General features: G+C 40.2%; 2 protein-coding genes across 4 annotated transcripts in view; both read left to right on the plus strand.

Moving 5' to 3' along the window:
• The window catches only part of SLC12A1 (solute carrier family 12 member 1), a 46,279-nt gene extending 45,175 nt beyond the window's left edge, over positions 1-1,104 (plus strand). For both annotated transcript variants that reach the window (XM_008492018.2, XM_008492019.2), the window contains exon 26: positions 969-1,104. In XM_008492018.2, coding sequence (XP_008490240.2) covers positions 969-1,104 — 136 coding nt within the window. The remainder of the gene's footprint in view (positions 1-968) is intronic.
• Positions 1,105-6,228: 5,124 nt separating this feature from the next.
• DUT (deoxyuridine triphosphatase) lies at positions 6,229-15,025 on the plus strand. 2 transcript variants are annotated; one of them, XM_030456885.1, is made up of 7 exons: positions 6,229-6,468; positions 6,838-7,000; positions 8,398-8,489; positions 9,548-9,592; positions 10,969-11,043; positions 13,735-13,805; positions 14,239-15,025. In XM_030456885.1, exons 1-7 carry the CDS (start codon positions 6,345-6,347, stop codon positions 14,293-14,295), a joined length of 627 nt encoding a protein of 208 aa, XP_030312745.1. In that variant the 5' UTR covers positions 6,229-6,344; the 3' UTR covers positions 14,296-15,025. The 2 variants fall into 2 exon arrangements, with proteins under 2 accessions (XP_030312745.1, XP_030312746.1); XM_030456886.1 differs by having other exon boundaries at positions 6,345-6,490; positions 14,239-14,720.
• Positions 15,026-17,847: the final 2,822 nt, after the last annotated feature.

Consider the following 17,847-nt stretch of genomic DNA (forward strand, 5'->3'; position numbering starts at 1 on the left):
CTGGATTAAAGCAACAGGAATGCTTGTGTTAATCCATTGCAGGCAAAAAAAATCTTTTAAGTACCTTTTGAAGGATTTGCATATGGACTGATGGTTCTCTGGGACTCCACTGAATATGAATTTTCCCCTGTACTTCTTCATAGCTTAAAAGAAAGTTCTACTCATGAAAAAGTGTCAGTAATGTAGTATTTACACCCAAATCTACACGTTAAGATGTTACTCATCAGCAGAAAACATCCATTTTCCTTTCTTTTCCCCCAGTTAATTAACAGAAAGTTAAAGAAAGGCTTCTGTTTGGTTTGCACGGAATAAATGGTGTTGTTGGCCATCTTGGAACCATGTAAAACAGAACAGAGATGATGCAACTGCATAAAGAAAGAGAGGCCACCAAAAAAAAATTAAGAAAAAACACAGAAATTTTCAGAATCAAGTTTTAGTTAGAAGCACATTTTTATATACAGCTTCAATAAATTAGTTAGTATTTGTGATGTGCAGATAAACTCCTTTACCTCTATTAATTCAGTCTCTCAAAACAGGGGTGACCAAGGTAATGCTTACCATAAACTGCCTCATACTCCTATCTCACAGTAACTCCAGATCAGAAAATAAGTTGATGGACTACAAAAATGTGCATGCACTGTATCTTTTATCATTTTTAAAAAATCATATTTTCTGGGGTCTTTATGACCCCAAAAAATCTTCTTTACCAGTTTGAGGTTAAAACCACAAGCAGTCCATGTCCAGTCCAACTAGCCACATAAATGACAATAGCCAGGTAAGCAAGAGTTTGCAAGAGAAAGGCCTAATGGTTGTTCAGTGTTTTGTAAGATTTAAACAATCATGTAGTCTAATTTAGACCATTCAGAGTTGTATGTGAACAGTTGATGTTTTCTATTTAATATTAAGCAAGATGCATGTTATCAGGATTACTCCTGGCTTCATTATGCTTTGTTTTTCTGTCTAAACAGGAGCCTCCCAGTGGCAAGGAAAGGAGTAGTGTCTGATTACCTGTATATGGCTTGGCTAGAAATCCTCTCCAAGAACCTTCCTCCAACCTTAATGGTCAGGGGCAACCACAAAAATGTACTGACTTTCTATTCTTAAAAAAGATCAGTGCCTAGAATGTCCCTTATTTGATTTCTACATTTTTAATGGCACATTTAAGCAACACAAATCTAAAACTTAACTAGTTGAGAGAAAAAAATTTTAAAATTGCAAAGCAATGTAGTGAAGAATTACACACACACAAAAAAAGTAGATGGTCCCTACTGGTGTTAGTAAACACAAAAGAAGGAGAATCTCCCTGTATCACGTGAGGCAGCAAACACTTTGAACACAGAAAGAAGAAATTCCCCTGATTTTATAAGATATTGAAAATGTTTTTGATATTTATCCTAGAAAGCCAAAATTAACTGCTACATTGCAAAAAGCATTAAATCTATAAGTACTTATTTCACATGGCACTGTCATAGTTGCCAGTAGACACACTGGAGGGTTACAACCAAATGTACCAGTCTGAGAGAGAGAAAAATCCTGTATGGTATCCATTCAGTCAGTGATAAACAGATACAAGGCAAGCAGAATACCTGTGATGCTGTGTAATTATAATATTGCCCAATTAAATCCTATGCCTACAGCAGCTGCTTTCATCTAAATAGCTCTACTAATTTATATTAATTCAAATGCTTCTAATTAACTGACAAACAAAAAAGCTACTTATATAATGATATCAACTCTACGTGACCAGACTTGATAATGAATTTTCAAGCTCTGAAATGTAGAATGTATGACTGCAATAATTAAATCTGTTAAGTGAATTTGACAAAGAAAATAATTAAATATTAAATATTCTGACTAATTTTGCTATGAATCTTAGGGTTAATACAATTTGACATATGTATAGATAATATGTACGGTGATTTATGAGATTAGAAAACTACAAAAACTCCATTAATTGACTGAATGCCTTAGTTTTGATTTATATAAAACATTTCTCTTATTTTTAGACTAAATAATATTCATTGTATTCTAATTTAAAATAAAGGAAATCCATTAAGTTGTGTAGTTTTTCTATTCAGCAATATTATTAGTACTTTATCATTGCAGCTGTCAATAAAAGCAGATTTTCTTTTTAATGGGGAAAGCTATATCTTATGTGCAAGCATTAATTAGATTAAAGCCCATTAAGCTAATTTAATTATTGCAGTTTTGCAACTCCTTTGCAGAAATCAACTGAAATCCAACCCCTGGAAAGACCAAAATTTCACTCAACTTTTATTTTAAAGCAGGCTTCAGCTTCCAGCTTTGCTTGAATTATTAGAATTTAACTTGCAGAGATCTAGCATTCCATCTCAAAAAATATTTTTCCAACTTCAATATCAGCAACTCAGCAGAACATGTCAATGTAGCCCAATAATCTATGTTTTATTTTCTCTATCCATATTAAAGGCAAGATATTAAATAGTGATATTTTCTCATAATGTTCCTCCTTCCCTCCTTACACATTTACAACCAGGCTGAAGAATCACCTTGCAGCTTAACTGCAAAGCACACATATATGAGTTTCCTGCTATACTAGGTTTCCTGCACAGATAATTCTCATCCTTTGCAGTGGTGTTAGCAGTGATAAGGAAGCTTGGTAGATGCTGTCAGGTCCCTCCAGCTTTGTAGAGCTACAATGGCCACCCCCCTTTCCACCACACCAAACAGATATAACCTGCATGTGGTGCCCAGGCAGTCAAAAGAAAGCAAAAGAGCTTTTAGAGAGGCTGCACTTGGGCTTTCTGTGTCTTTCTTATCACAATCTACAGAAGGAACTGGGGGAATTACACACCTGCGTTAAACCCTTCTATTATGTACATAAGTGGGGATCATTTCCTAAATATTCACAAGTATAGTAATTCTCAAACTACAGAGAACATTGACCCAAACTAATCTGAGGGACCTAAGCAGATCCAAAACCAGGAGCACAACCTGAACCAGCAGCAACACCTTCTGGCACTTCTCTCTCACAAACACATCCCTGCAGGCATTGCAGCAATAACTCCCAAGAGGTAAGTTCTAATAAACAGCCATCAAAAACTAAGTAGCAACACACACATCACTGTAAAACTCCTTGCTTACACCAATTTGATTAATTAGAAGACCTATCTACACAACAATATTGGATCTATAACCTAAAGCATCATCTGTAGATGCAACCAGACTTAAAGTAAAGTGCTATTTCCACAAATTCACAAGTAATTTTTCATGATTTCTGAAGTGTGTACATGAGCAATGTAGAGAGAATACTAACTATGGATCCTTAAATTGCAGCTCTGCTTCCAAATTGTATTAGTCCACCTACCTTCTTTTGCACACTGTAACAGACATTTCCTCTTCTATATAAATTACATATATAACAACTGCTGAATGTTAACCATTATGTGAATAACTGAATTCTAATTGCAAGTTTTACATCTCTAAAAAAACATGACTCTATAGCTGTCTAGCACATTTTGAGTGTTTTATCACACTAACAACTCTGCAGGTTTATATAATTCAGGTTGATTTGATCAGCCATGACAAAAGCAAGCATAGATAAGGTGACCAGGGACATTAAAGTGTGAAATATTGTTGCTTTGAAGGAAGAACAAAGAATATTTTGAGTCTTCTTCAAAAAGTCTAAGCATCCTGCACAGCTAATCATGTGCCTAAGGGCCTGTTAAAATGATCCACTACTGCTGCTCTAATCAATGAATCTTAGCTTTCTCTCCTAATGTTAGTGGAGCTCAAGTGGGTTATCAAAAAGGTATTTCATGATAATTCAGAGAATCCCCTTTCTTTAAATCTTTTCACAAGCACTGTCAAGTTGTCCATCTTGACTGTATAGCCCTAGGGCACAGTGTTCCATAGGGGTAATGGGCATCCCTACCTAGAGCTCCAGAACAGCAGTCTTCCAACATGTCTCTTCACCTTTCCATCCCTAAGAGAGATGAGTTTTGGCTTTGTTTCGTTTGTTAATTTTATTTTTTAAGTTAGCAACTACCAGTACAAGTACAAAAGCTATCTAACAAAAAAAAAGAGCATCACATTCTGAGGATAAAGCTACATTGTGTAAAGAGGATGCTGCTATTTTCACAGGTTCTCTACTTAATCATCACAATCACAAAGTACAAGGCTGCAGCCACTTGTATAGAAAATTTCTCCCATCTTAAACCTCAGCAATTTTCATTACAACTTTGCAAAGTACTATCAAAAGCCTTTCTTATGTAGGGAAAATATGACAGAATGATTGCAAAAGAATGACTGACCTTTATTCTCAAAAATTATGAATTCTTAGACATTCCTCATCTTTCTCTCATTTTCTACAGTCCCACGTAGTATTTCAAGATCTATCTTAAAGCAGAAGGAGCTTCAGCAACTGATTAGTAGTCTACAAGTAACAGACAGCAGCAACAAGGAACATGCATTAGCACTGAAGATGTAGATAAGGGGCAAAAAAGCTACAGAATTCTAGCTGTTACTGACTCATTTAACTCCGAATACCTGTTTGCCACCTCCACTCTGGTAGAGTTCCTGAATTTATCAGCAAAGCTGGTAGAAGGGAGTCTGAATAACCTTCAGCCTCTTCAGCTTGAACTTCAGTGATCTACCTCAAACTGCTACCTCAGGTCCTTTGACTACCATCAGGCTTCACTGAAGTGGCTGAGGATCACCCCCAATATCCCACTCTCTCCCCCTTGCTATTGGATTGTAACTTTTGTCAGAGAGGCAATAAACTCTTGAAGTGCTGCAGCTGTTTGCCAAACAAGTGACTCAGCCCTCAAGTTACAGGTGAGGAAAATCAAGGGTTATTAACAGTGCAGTTCAGCATCCATCAGACCACTGTTTAAACATCAATTAATTCTGGTACCTGGTTGGCACAGCCCCTTGTCAGGTGTGTAAAGCCCACTCAGCCTTCCTGGCCAGCACTGCTGAGAGAACTACTTGCACTGGCCTTTATTCTGCTACAAAATATGGAATACCTTGCTGTGCCAGCACAAATGCAGCAAATTTCAGCTCACATTTGCCACAAATAACAGGAGCTATATCCAACAGTCACACCATCGCTGGAATTTCATCAGAGGAAATTTAGTTTCAAACAAAATAAAGCATTAAGGTTGTTCTGGAAGAGAGAAGAAAGGAATGGCAAAATTCCATAGCCCCCCTCCCACTGCAGAGCACAACACACAAACAAAAATAGAAGTTAATTATAAATAAACAGCATCACAGCAGCCTTTTAAATTACAAACCTTAATCACTATGAGAGAGACAGCTGCTCTAAGTGAGGCTGGGGTGAGGAACCTCTCCTAAAAATACAGTTCTTGTCTAATAAAAATGCTCATTCTAAGATCAGAACTTCAGTGGAGAGAATTGTATGGATCATTAACCCTGAAATAAGCTGTACTTTTCTTTCTGTGTACTTTTGCAGCCTCCACTCCTATCTCAATTTAGGTAAAAGGCAGATAATTTTAGTTAATCTCACTATTGTATTTCAAAGTCAGGAGGAAAAGCCCGACAGGGAGCAGCAGCAATCAGCAATTTAGAATGCAGGAATGTTGACAAGTGACTAGAGAGCAACCAGGACATTCCCAGGAGCAAGGCATATTTGGCCAGACTTTGAGTACAGGATTAGGTTTTTACTTTGTAAAGATGAGGGAAAAGGTGACACTTCTCCCTTGATGAGTTCTACCTATTACTAAGACTGCAAGGCTACCTTAAACCAAGTGTAAAACTGATCCTGCCTGAGACAGGCTGTTCAAAAAATTTAATCCTTTTCCACGCTATTACGCAGGATGCAGCTATAAGCTCTATAATCCTCTCCTTGTATAAATTATTTACAATTAGGTATTAATTTGCTGCAAATCACATTCTTAAAAACTGCAAGTTGTGGGTAGCTTGTAGAATCACAGCTTTGCAGAGTCTTAACTTTGGGAAAGACCACCAAAACTCATGAAATGGTAAATCGTGAGACATTCTGAGCAGATATCACCGTTTCGTTCAAACAGTGCATACGGGCAAGACTAGAAGCGCTGAACAGCAATGTAAGAAACCCCAAACCGGGATATTTTTAGAAACAGTTTTCTCAACAGGTCTGCAAGAGGTACCAATGCCCTCCCGGGTGTGTGTGCCCGGGCCCTGCAAGGAGACATCCCCGGCTGTGGCCTCTGGCTCCGCCCGCCGTGCAGCCGCAACCTCATCCCCCGGCAACACTGCACGACTCGCGGGGCCCGGGCCCGCAGCCCCCGCCGGGATCAGTAGCTGCCCGAGGCGCATTGCCGGTGTCGGAGGGGCTGCGCTGCGCCTCATGTCGGGGAGAAGAGATGGCGGCGGCGGCGGCCTCCGCTTGGGCCCCACAAGCGCTGTTACCGCCAGACAGCGGCGGGGAACGCCACGTCCCCACACGGAAACGGCGCCATGCTGCGCGGGAGCTTCAGGCGGCTCCGGGTCCTGAGTCCCCCCGGGCGCAGTAAGGGGTTGGGGGGAGGATACGCTGCTCAGCCGCGCGCTCTGCCCCTCGGCCGCGACCCAGCCGCGAGCAGGAGGCTCCGGGCCGCCGCGACCGCCGAGTCCTGACCCAGGCCGAGGGGAGGGGGGCAGCGCAACGGAGACCCTCCGTGAAGGAGGGGGATTGGGCCCTGAGGAGGAGCCTGGCGAGGCCGTTACCGCCTGCGGGGGTGCAGGCGCAGAGGGGCTGGGATTGCCCCCTCTGTTCCCGCCTCCAGTGGGCCGGGTCGGTTTTCGCGGGCTTTTTTCTGTGGTGGTGACAGAGCTCTCTCTCTCTCTTTCTCTCTCTCTCTCCCCGCCATCGCGCAGCCATGCCGGCCTCGGAGATTCTCCAGCAAGCGTCCCCTAGCAAGAGGCAGAAGAGCTCGGTGACCGGGGAGCCTATCGCACGGCTGCGCTTCGCTAAGCTGTCCGAGAACGCCACCGCCCCTTCACGGGGCTCCGCTCGGGCCGCGGGCTACGATTTGTACAGGTGAGGGTGAGGGCACTTGGGGAGGAGCCCGTGATACGCCCTGGCCCGGCCCGGCCCATTCCCTCAGGGAGGAGCGCGGGTTCCGCTCGGTGAGGCCGGTCCTCTGGCTGAGCCCGGTACCCCGGCAAGGCTCGGCGGCCCGGCAGAAGGGAAGGCCCGAACCGGCCCGTTCCTTTGCTGCCTTGCGCCTCCGTTCCTGTCACTTCGTCTCCAGAGCTTTGGGGTCCAATCCTCCTGCAGCACCGACTGCATCAGGCGGCAGAGCAGCTGCCGGCTGCATCCCCCTGAGCTGCTGTGGGCGCCTGCTCTTGCAGGATAAAAGCAGCAGTGCACCTGGGCCGTCCCCATCCCTGCTTCCTCTTGGCTGTAGGTGCTGCCCACCAGAGCAAGTTGTGGCAATTAATTAACCCTCCTCACTGGAGACCATCTGGGGTGCTGCCCTGACTTAGATTTTTGGTTTGCTTGAACTGTAGTAACCATTGTTCAAAGGTTTTCAACTATCTTGAGGAATATCTTCACCTAGGCTTGTGGTTGCTTGCACAGTGCTTCTCTAATCAAATACAATCACTAGTTTATATCTGAACACTGCAACCTGCTCTATCTTCCCCTTTCTAGGATTACTGAAAATAAACAGCCTATCTTTTCATCTTTCACCCATCTGACTTCCTGAAGCTTTCCTTCACCACACTTGACACTTTTCCTTTGTATTCCTTTTGTCTTACTGGGTCTGGTTTTGTTCTTGTGCCAGTGATCAACTGGCACAACTGGAAAGAGTCAGTTTCATTTAAAAAAAATAAATAAATCCTTCAGTGCTTTCTAGTGCTTAAAAAATCATTCCTTTTAAAGACCAAGATATGCTTGCCCTAAAAATGTAAAGCATTCTCACTGTGGTGTCGTTGCCACTACTTTTCATTAAGCTTCCAGTTGGGTAGCTTCAGAAAGTTCTCAAAATACCTCTAGTTTGCAGGTCCCAACAGAATCATGTGAATCTTGAATTGCTGACCTGCTCAGAAAACAAAATGAAATAAAAAAACGAATGTTGTTTCATAATTTTTAACTTAATATATTTTATTACAGCTAGTTCATCTGCTATAAAAAACTTAATGAGAAGTATATTATCCTTTAAAGTTTCTGTGTTTGCACAAAAAATGCATAGCCCAATTCACCTAATGGTTAAACTTGTATTTTTTTCTCTATATTACCAGTTAAAAACCATTTAAAACTATGCTGCTCAAATGATGCTACTGAAATCATTAGCTAACACTATAACAATGGGAGTATCTTGTGGTTTTGGGATCTACATTAGATTTTGCAAATCTTTAAATTTTGCACATTGAGTTACAGAGAAGACAAGTTTCAAAATACTCTATATATAAAGTAGTGTTTCTTTAATCTAGTGCCTATGACTGTGTGATACCACCCATGGAAAAGGCTGTAGTGAAAACAGACCTTCAGATTGCACTTCCTTCTGGATGCTATGGCCGAGTAGGTAAGTAAGCAGGCTAGAAGTCTGCAGTCATTGCACAACAGGTTCAGTGTCATCTTTATATTTAGATTCTGTCTAAAGTTTTCAAAATTAATCTACACAAAAAAAAAATGGCATGGGGTTGTGTGATTTAGTAAGCCTTGTCAGATAGGTCATAGGTTTGCTGTTTGGCATATGTCAAATGACAAAGATCTTATTGGCAAAAATTTTCTACATACATAATCTACATACACTTTGTAAACTATGCAATAGTCCATTATTTCTCTGCAGTTTCAGAACTGGAATCACAAATACCAATAGGTAGCAAACATACAGAAAATATACCCCTGGGTGTTTAAAAAGAAACCCTGAAGTTAGAGTACTAGCATGGTAGAATTGGATTGCTTTTTGTAGCAGAATACTTACGAGAACCTATACAATGTGTTGCACATTCTTTTTCTGAATTATTTATATATCCTTAAAGTAAAAAAAGCAATGACCACTCCAGCAGAAAAGTGTTATCAGAATTTGCCATGGTCTTTCATATAAAAGGAGAATGCATTGGCATTTGTCTTAAAGAAAATTCTTGAGAATGTAATATTTTTAGCAGTTCATCAAATTGGGCTAAGGTAGGTAAAAAAAAAAAATCCAAACACATAATTAATTTATCTGCCTATACTGCTTGCCAGGTATCTTTTTCCATCATAACTTCAATTGATTGACCTGATAGTATTTTGAGATTACTCCAAACCAGTGGTAGCTGCCAAAAATAAATGAAGATTACAGCCACCTTCCTTGGAGAAACTGTGCTGAAAATGGTGGTCTCAAAAAAGATATGCTTATAATTGCTTAGACATGGCAATTTTCTTGCAGCTGTTATTTTGTTTCAAATATAGATTAACACAGTTGTTCTGTAAAATCATGTTTATGTTAGAAAGACTGGAAATGGTTGTTGCCACAACTGTGCAAACACACTATCCAACCTATAAATACTGTGTTTAAAATATGTAAGATAAATATAATTTATATATATTTAAGAGTTTAAATAAATAAAATACTTACAAAAAATTCCTGTTTTCTAGCACCTCGTTCTGGCTTAGCTGCAAAGCACTTCATAGATGTTGGTGGTAAGAGTTCTCTTCTTTTTACTAAGATTTTGTAAATCTTGATTGCAAAAGAAATAATGGTAGCTTCATTGGTAGTCTGGCAAAAGATAACTGAGTAATACCTCAGAGGCAGTGTATCCTAATGATTTTACAGCTGTTGAATGATTAAAATATTACTGATTTTTTAAAATAATAAACATCCTACTTCTGTAGGCAGTGTCTGGTGTAGAAGTTACCATTTTGGTTTAGGCATGGCTCTATAGGTGAGGAAAGGTGACTTGTAGCATCCTTCTCCTTCTCATGTCAAGCCAGCCATAAAGCAAAGCAATTCCCAGTATAATTTAGAGTTGCAGCAGAATTACTTTAATCTGCCTGCTTTATTGCATATCAAAGTCTGGCTGCACCTGTGATGCAGTTCTGAGGCTAGAGGAGCATCTACACCCATTCTGTGAAATAAGAGTTGCTTTTTTTGCGTGTCTTTTAAGGTTTTAAAGTGTTACTGAGTAACATACAGAAGACCACTAAGATGGAAATCAGAGATTCTCATGACTCTCTAGTATACATATAACAATACAATGAAGAGAGAGCTATTTTAGTAACTTTTTCACACTAGAACTAGTGCAGAGATTTTACAGTAACTATGTACTGCAGTATTTTCATACAGCTGAAGAATCTCAGAAAAAAAACCCCTCAGTTTGCTATTCTTAAGTGTGTATGTTGTGTCATAGCCACAGTACAATTTCCTTTGGTGTTTATAATCTCTAAAGGTAGTACTTGGTATGTAGGAGTCTGGAAATGTCTTAGAATGACATGTAATTTTAGTATTTGAATTATTTCTGCAAGTAGACTTCAAAATACATGTTTTGGTCTACAAGGAAGCTCAAACTCCAGTTTTTCTACTGGAAATGTGCTTCCTGTATCAGGCAGAAAATCCCAAAGAAACAGAATATGATGATTTTTAATGTGTATTGGTAGATAGTGTCTGTAACTATGTAGTTGATCTGGTTATATAAAATGTAAGAGCAAGCAAACTTGCTTTATATGGTTTATACCTGAATGTAGCCAAGTGGCTTGAAGTTCTGTTACCCTTCCTGATATAGAGGACTTGGATCTGTGCAAATCCATAGCTCTCAAATAAAAAGTTAGAATTAAGAACAGATTTCTGCTTGACACTCAGAGCTGAAGTTAGCAGAACAAATGGACCCTGATTTTTGTACATCTGCCTTGATCTCAGGGAATTGCAAGTAAAATTAGCAGTACAGTGGTAAAACACTTCCTGATAAGTGATGTTGTTGGATGTTAATATGAGATACTGCCATCATCTACCAATTTAAACCTTATCTAATCTACTTAAATAACACTGACTGGATATCCCTCCTAATTCTTTCTTATGACAGCTGGTGTTATTGATGAGGACTACAGGGGAAACGTTGGTGTGGTACTCTTTAACTTTGGCAAGGAGACTTTTGAAGGTAAGTACTGAGCTTGGCAGAGCCTTATTTTCAGCCATCTGTCTGGAAATGAGAAACTGTTTTTTCTCTATGAAGAATTAGAATTAGATGAAAATATTTTTTTCTTACAATTAGCAAACACATGGAAACATAACACTGTCCTGTCAAAGAAACATGAAAAGATTTCACTCCTAGCAAATAAGGCAGTATGAGAAAAAAACAACTAAAGCCCCCAAACCACACCACCACTACAGAACAAAAAAACCCCCAAAACCCTACTTAGCTAAGTTTTAGATTCATGAGCTGTACTGAAGTACAACTTTGTATTGTTTCTTGGGAGAACAAACAAACACACGAGGGTTTAGCTGAGCAGTATTTGAGATAAAAACTTTTCCAGGATCCTGGGAGACATGAGTAATAAACATAGTTTTCCCTTAATCACACTCTCTGCAAACACTTTTAAGCCCCAGGGCCCACTTAAAATATTGCCAGTGTTTCTGCAGTCTTTTCTGCAACTTCAACTTCTTAAGCAAGATCTGTGAACCAGATTGGGTACTAATTAGAAATTTTGGTTTCCTTTTAGCAGTTCAGATATTTTTACCCCAGAGAAATCACTTCCTGGGTTAAGTTCACAAAAGGAGCCACACTGCATACAGCTGTCTCTTCATCTCTGCATTCTTTATCCATAATGACATTTAGGATACCACAGAATGGCAGCAAGAGTGAGGGGAGATGCCTTGAGCTGGTGCTGCTGAAACTTCACCTGAAAAGGACTCAGCACAAGTTTATCTTAGCTTGTATTTTTCTGGGACTATTAACATCTGCTGAAGTAATTTTCAAATGAACGTTTACACTTCAGCACACTCTGATACTCTTGGATGGGGATTGTCTAAACTTAGAATCATAGAATCATAGAATCATAGAATTGGCTGGGTTGGAAGGGACCTCAGAGATCATCGAGTCCAAACCTTGAACCACCGTTGCGGTTGCTAGACCATGGCACTGAGTGCCACATCCAGTCTCTTTTTAAATATCTCCAGGGACGGAGAATCCACCACTTCACTGGGCAGCCCATTCCAATGACGGATCACTCTTTCCGTAAAGAAATTCTTTCTAATATCTAACCTAAACTTCCCCTGGCACAACTTAAGTCCATGCCCTCTTGTCTTGTTGAAAGTCGTTTGGTAAAAGAGCCCAACCCCCACCTGGCTACACCCTCCTTTCAGGTAGTTGTAGACAGCGATGAGGTCTCCCCTGAGCCTCCTCTTCTCCAGGCTGAACAGCCCCAGCTCTCTCAGCCTCTCCTCGTAGGGTCTATGCTCGAGTCCCTTCACCAGCCTGGTTGCCCTCCTTTGGACCTGCTCCAGGACCTCTATATCCTTCCTGAACTGGGGGGCCCAGAACTGGACACAGTACTCAAGGTGTGGCCTCACGAGGGCTGAGTACAGGGGCAGAATCACTTCCTTGGACCTGCTGGCAATGCTGTTCCGGATACAGGCCAGGATGCCATTGGCTTTCTTGGCCACCTGGGCACACTGCTGGCTCATGTTCAGCTTCTTGTCGATCCAGACTCCCAGGTCCTTTTCTGTCTGGCTGCTCTCCAACCACTCTGTGCCCAGCCTGGAGCTCCCCATGGGGTTGTTGTGGCCAAAGTGCAGGACCCAGCACTTGGCCGTGTTAAACCTCATCCCGTTGGAATCAGCCCAACTCTCCAGTCTGTCCAGGTCCCTCTGCAGAGCCCTCCTGCCTTCTAGTTGATCAACACTCCCCCCCAGCTTAGTGTCGTCTGCGAATTTGCTGATGATGGACTCAATCCCCTCATCTAAATCATCAATGAAGATGTTGAACAGAACTGGGCCCAACACTGATCCCTGGGGGACACCACTAGTGACCGGCCGCCAACTGGATGCAGCCCCGTTCAGCACCACTCTCTGGGCCCAGCCCTCCAGCCAGTTCCTAACCCAGCACAGGGTGCTCCTGTCCAAGCTGCAGGCTGACAGTTTTTTCAGGAGGATGCTGTGGGAGACGGTGTCAAAGGCTTTGCTGAAGTCTAGGTAGACCACATCCACAGCCCTCCCCTCATCCACCAGTCGGGTCACCTGATCATAAAAGGAGATCAGGTTGGTCAGGCATGACCTGCCCTTCCTAAAACCGTGCTGGCTGGGTCTGATCCCTTGCCCATCCTGCAGGTGCTGTGTGATTGCACTGAGGATGATCTGTTCCATGACCCTGCCAGGCACTGAGGTCAGGCTGACGGGCCTGTAGTTTCCTGGGTCCTCTTTCCGGCCCTTTTTGTGGATTGGCGTGACATTCGCCAATTTCCAATCATCTGGGATGTCCCCAGTGAGCCAGGACTGTTGGTAGATGATAGCGAGAGGCTTGGCGAGCTCTTCTGCCAGCTCCTTCATTACCCTTGGGTGGATCCCATCTGGTCCCATAAACTTGTGGGGATCCAAGCATCGCAGTAGGTCACAGACTGTGTCCTTCAGGATTACAGGGGGGCTGTTTAGATTCATGTCACTTTCTATGAGCTCCAGAAGCCATCCGTCTTCAGGGTAACCTGTCTTTCCGCTGAAAACTGAGGTAAAGAAGGTGTTAAATACCTCAGCCTTTTCTTCATCTTTAACAACTATATCTTTACATCTTTAACAACTTTGTATGGATCGTTCACTGCTTTTTTGAGGAACTGATAATATTCTAACTTCCTTGCAGTTAAAAAAGGGGATAGGATTGCCCAGCTCATCTGTGAGCGCATTTACTATCCTGAGCTAGAAGAAGTTCAAGTAAGTTGCCAAAAGAAAATATTTCTGCTATTTTTGATTAGTAATGCATTAAATAGTTGTATATAAGCTAAACTTTATGGTATAAATACTTGCTTTAAAATTACTTTCAGTGTTAAAACTGCATGGTAGCATTGCTACTGGAATAAAAATCTGGATGCATGCATTTACATAATTCGGTATTTTTGGAGTTTTCAGAATGCACAGATACTTGAGAAACACTCCAGTGTATACTAGAATCAGTTGTCTCACAATGTGGAATTTGTTTAAACTTGTACCTAAGGTAGTATAAAATGTCTACATTTTTTGGTTTAGTTTCTCAATTATAGCTATTGTTACAAGTGAATGTATCTTCCTCTATGATAGACAGTATCTGTTGTATAGAAACAAAAAGCAAGTTAAGACACTAAACCAGCTTACAATTGATGTCTTTCAGGCTCTAGATGATACAGAACGTGGCGAAGGTGGCTTTGGTTCTACTGGAAAGAACTGAAAATTACTTGAATATACATAGGTTCTAAATTTTCATTTGAATTGGAAGCTTTATTCACACTTATATTCTGTGTCTGGTTTGTCTGTTTTTACAGACAGTGAAGTCATCTGCATTAGGGGGAACTGCATGACTGACTTGATTGAGTAGTTCATGGATTGTTTTTTTTATTTTTAGATGTTTGATCCTCAGTAATAACGCATTGTCTAGGTGTTGATTATACTCTAATAAAAGAATAACTTCTCATTTTACTTTTCTGACCTAAAGTAAAATTGTTGATTGTATAAATCTGAAAGGTATCTTCTGTGTAGCTCAGTGTTTCATGCTGAGCCTATTTCATACAGAATGGGTTATAATACAGGTATCAAGGACTTCTCACTCTGACGTCTAAATCAGAATAAAGCAAAGATATTTAATGATGCATCTTCTACACCCTGTCAAATTACCTGTGTTTCTGTTCAAAGCTGAAGTTCTGTCTTTGATCCTTACCTGATTTACCAAAATTTTCAGCTCTTTATCAAAAGAGCAGCCACTGGTGTTTGAGCTGAATAACACAACTGATCTAGAATTAACATCTATATAGTAAATTAATGCTATTAAGTATGCTGTTTAAATATTTGTTGACAAATTCATTAATAAGTTACTGTATGGAAGAAAGATCCTGAATTATTGAGGCAGTGTGCAAATTGGGTTTTTTTGTTCTATTTTGACCAGTAAACACAGAACTGTATTGGAATCTGTCCTGAACCTGATTGTTTCTTTGCACGAAGTCATCTCTTAAGTGGCTCAAAAGTTTTCAGGTGAGAGAACATGCACACAAGACAAGGGACAAAAAGGAGATAATCTTGAGTATTTTTCTACTTTATAGAATATAATTGGAAAAGACTGTGAGGCTCTCAAAGATTTTTGTATTGTTTTGTTCTGTATTTCCTTCAGCTGTTCCTAGTCTCTTCTTTAGATTTTCTTAGCTGAAAGGCCAAAGGTGTGAAATACTGTGCTTTAAGTAGTTTTTCAACATGGGAAAGCCAGGCCCTTTCTGCTCTTTGGTAGTCTCAGATTATAGTAAACCTTTTGGTATTAGTTTCATGTCTTTGTCTACAACTAACCATTTCCAGTGAACTAGGCCCAATCTATTGCACATTTTATACATTTTGTCCACCCCAAAGAGTAGGAAAATGAAGTGTAACGTGACAGCATTCAGATTCCTTCAACCACAGGATGCTCATCATCTTGACTTGGCATTGCTGAAACATTTAAGTACCTTCATCTTGGACTAAGGTAGAAGTCTTTCTCTCCGTGTGAATGGTGTGCATACCAATTTTGTGCGGGTTTTTTTGTGTCCCTACACCCTTACCACAACACTCCTTTTTTCTCCATGCAGCCAGACCTTTGTAAGCAGGCTTACCATCACAAGGCTGTTGTAAGCAAGCACCTCATACCAGTGAAGTTTGAAATGAATGGGGAAAGCTGATGTGGACACAAAGTTTGCTCTGATTTATAACCTGTCAGAAAGGAACTTCAATTACCACAGCTATTTTAACCATGATCCTTTTGTGTCAAGCTGTTTGCTGGGCCCTAGGTTAAGACTAAGTTTGCTGCTCCCCTTTTCTTGCCTCCTGACCTCCCAAACAGACAAAAAAAGCCAGCAGAAGATCTGCTGATGCGACCCCTTCTCAAAATACACTACAAGGTGATCTTGCTTGGAACAGCAATCTACAAGGAAAAAGTTCTAAATTTTGTTGATACTTAAAATTTGTTTCACCTGCTGGAAACTGATCTAATTTCCATTCTTTAAAGTAGTTCTTCACATTCTGAAATCAGAATGAATTGGATTTGCTAGAAAAAGCACTACCTCTGAAGCTCTTACAGATGCACAAAAAAGAAACAAATTCACAGATCTATGCCTGCTATAATTTTTCAACATAAAAACTGTTGTCTAAGAGTCATTACAAAAAAAGGCTCATTTATTTTTAAAACAGGTATAGCTGAGTTCAACATTTCTCAATATCTTTCTAGAGAAGCATGTAATGAATTGAAGATAACTGCAGGGTTCTTTGCTCTAAGACCTTGGAGAAGTGGCTATCTGAAAGAACAGGAATGTTCTCAAGTTTTCAGGCTTATCTGTGAACTAAACTCCTCCACATGCATCAAACCACAAGGCTAGGGTAACAAATTATGATAATTCCTCTGCAGCATTAGGTTTTTGATTCAGTATGAGCAGCAAATACTTCTAACCCATCCACAATTTAGTGACTTATTTATCTTGAGCTGACACTTGCTACTGCACACCAGGGCCTGTATTGAAACTTGCAGAAACTTTTTATACTGGTAGTGAGTAGAGAATTGTTACAGCAGTGTTTTCCACTTTCTCATTCAAACTATGCTGCATGCATCTCTTCACTTTTTTTTTTAAGGAAAGACCTACTAGTTCATTATTATGAAAACGAATACCCTACATTATTTTCATGTTTCCTTTTACATTAATATTACACATGCTACAGAAGTTTTATCTTGGTGTCTGGCAAGCATACCCAGGAGGCACAGATCAGCACCTGTTGCAGAAACTAGTTTTTAATATCTCCTTGCTCTGACTCAGAACTTGCCCTCTCCCTTATAAGCAAAGGCAAAAAAATAGACAGGCACTTCTTCAGTAAGGTTTAAATTTCCCTGTTTATTATGGCACATTTTAAGCTTGAATTAACATATTGATCCTCTTTTAAACAAAATTCAGAACGTTAAAAAAAATCGTATTAGTAAAAGGAAGAAATACATTGATCTTGTTCATTAGTTTATCTGAGATCTACTCTTGGAGAAGGGACACATTATCTCCAAGAGGAGTTATAAAACCTTAGGGCATTATGTGGAACTCTGTGTAAATGAAACATGGAACTTCTATAGTGGAAAAATAACTTCGCATCTAAAGCAGAAAATGGTAGGGAAAGAACATTACTAACAATATGCTTCCTTTCTTTTAGAAATGGATTTGAGTTGTTACAAATACAGAGAAAATCTTATCTTCAACCCAGGTGAATTTAGAAGAGTGCTAATTTGTTAATTTAGATTCTCCAGATTCACCCCCATGGTTTGGGTTCTATTTTGAGATCTGAAAGGGTTTCATTTTCTGATTTGGGCTGAAATGTGACAACTTACATTTCCTTAACAAGGCAGAAGCTAACAAGGGTCCTTAGGGAACAGGTGATCACTATAGAATTCCTGTCACTTGAACTCTCCTCCTATGGACAACAGTCTCACAAGATAAATGTTGATAAAGACACTCTTGATCTGTAGGCCTGTTGTTTCCCCAAAGTATTAACCTAGTCTTTAGTGGCTGTGAATTTAAACACTGCTTCCTCAGTTCAGCTACAGTTACATTACTCTGGCACGGTATGGTTTTGGATCTATTTAGTGGTTTTTGGTAGATCAGCCACTAGATGGCACTTAAAGTTTGCTTTCTTCTTCACTTTCTTCCAGAAATATTTTTCAAATATATTCATCTGTAATTAAGAGTTGATGACTCCCATTGGGACTATGTTGGCGGAAAGCAAGATGCTGCAA

Source organism: Calypte anna, chromosome 10 (genome assembly GCF_003957555.1).
Source record: "Calypte anna isolate BGI_N300 chromosome 10, bCalAnn1_v1.p, whole genome shotgun sequence".
NCBI lineage: Eukaryota > Metazoa > Chordata > Aves > Apodiformes > Trochilidae > Calypte > Calypte anna.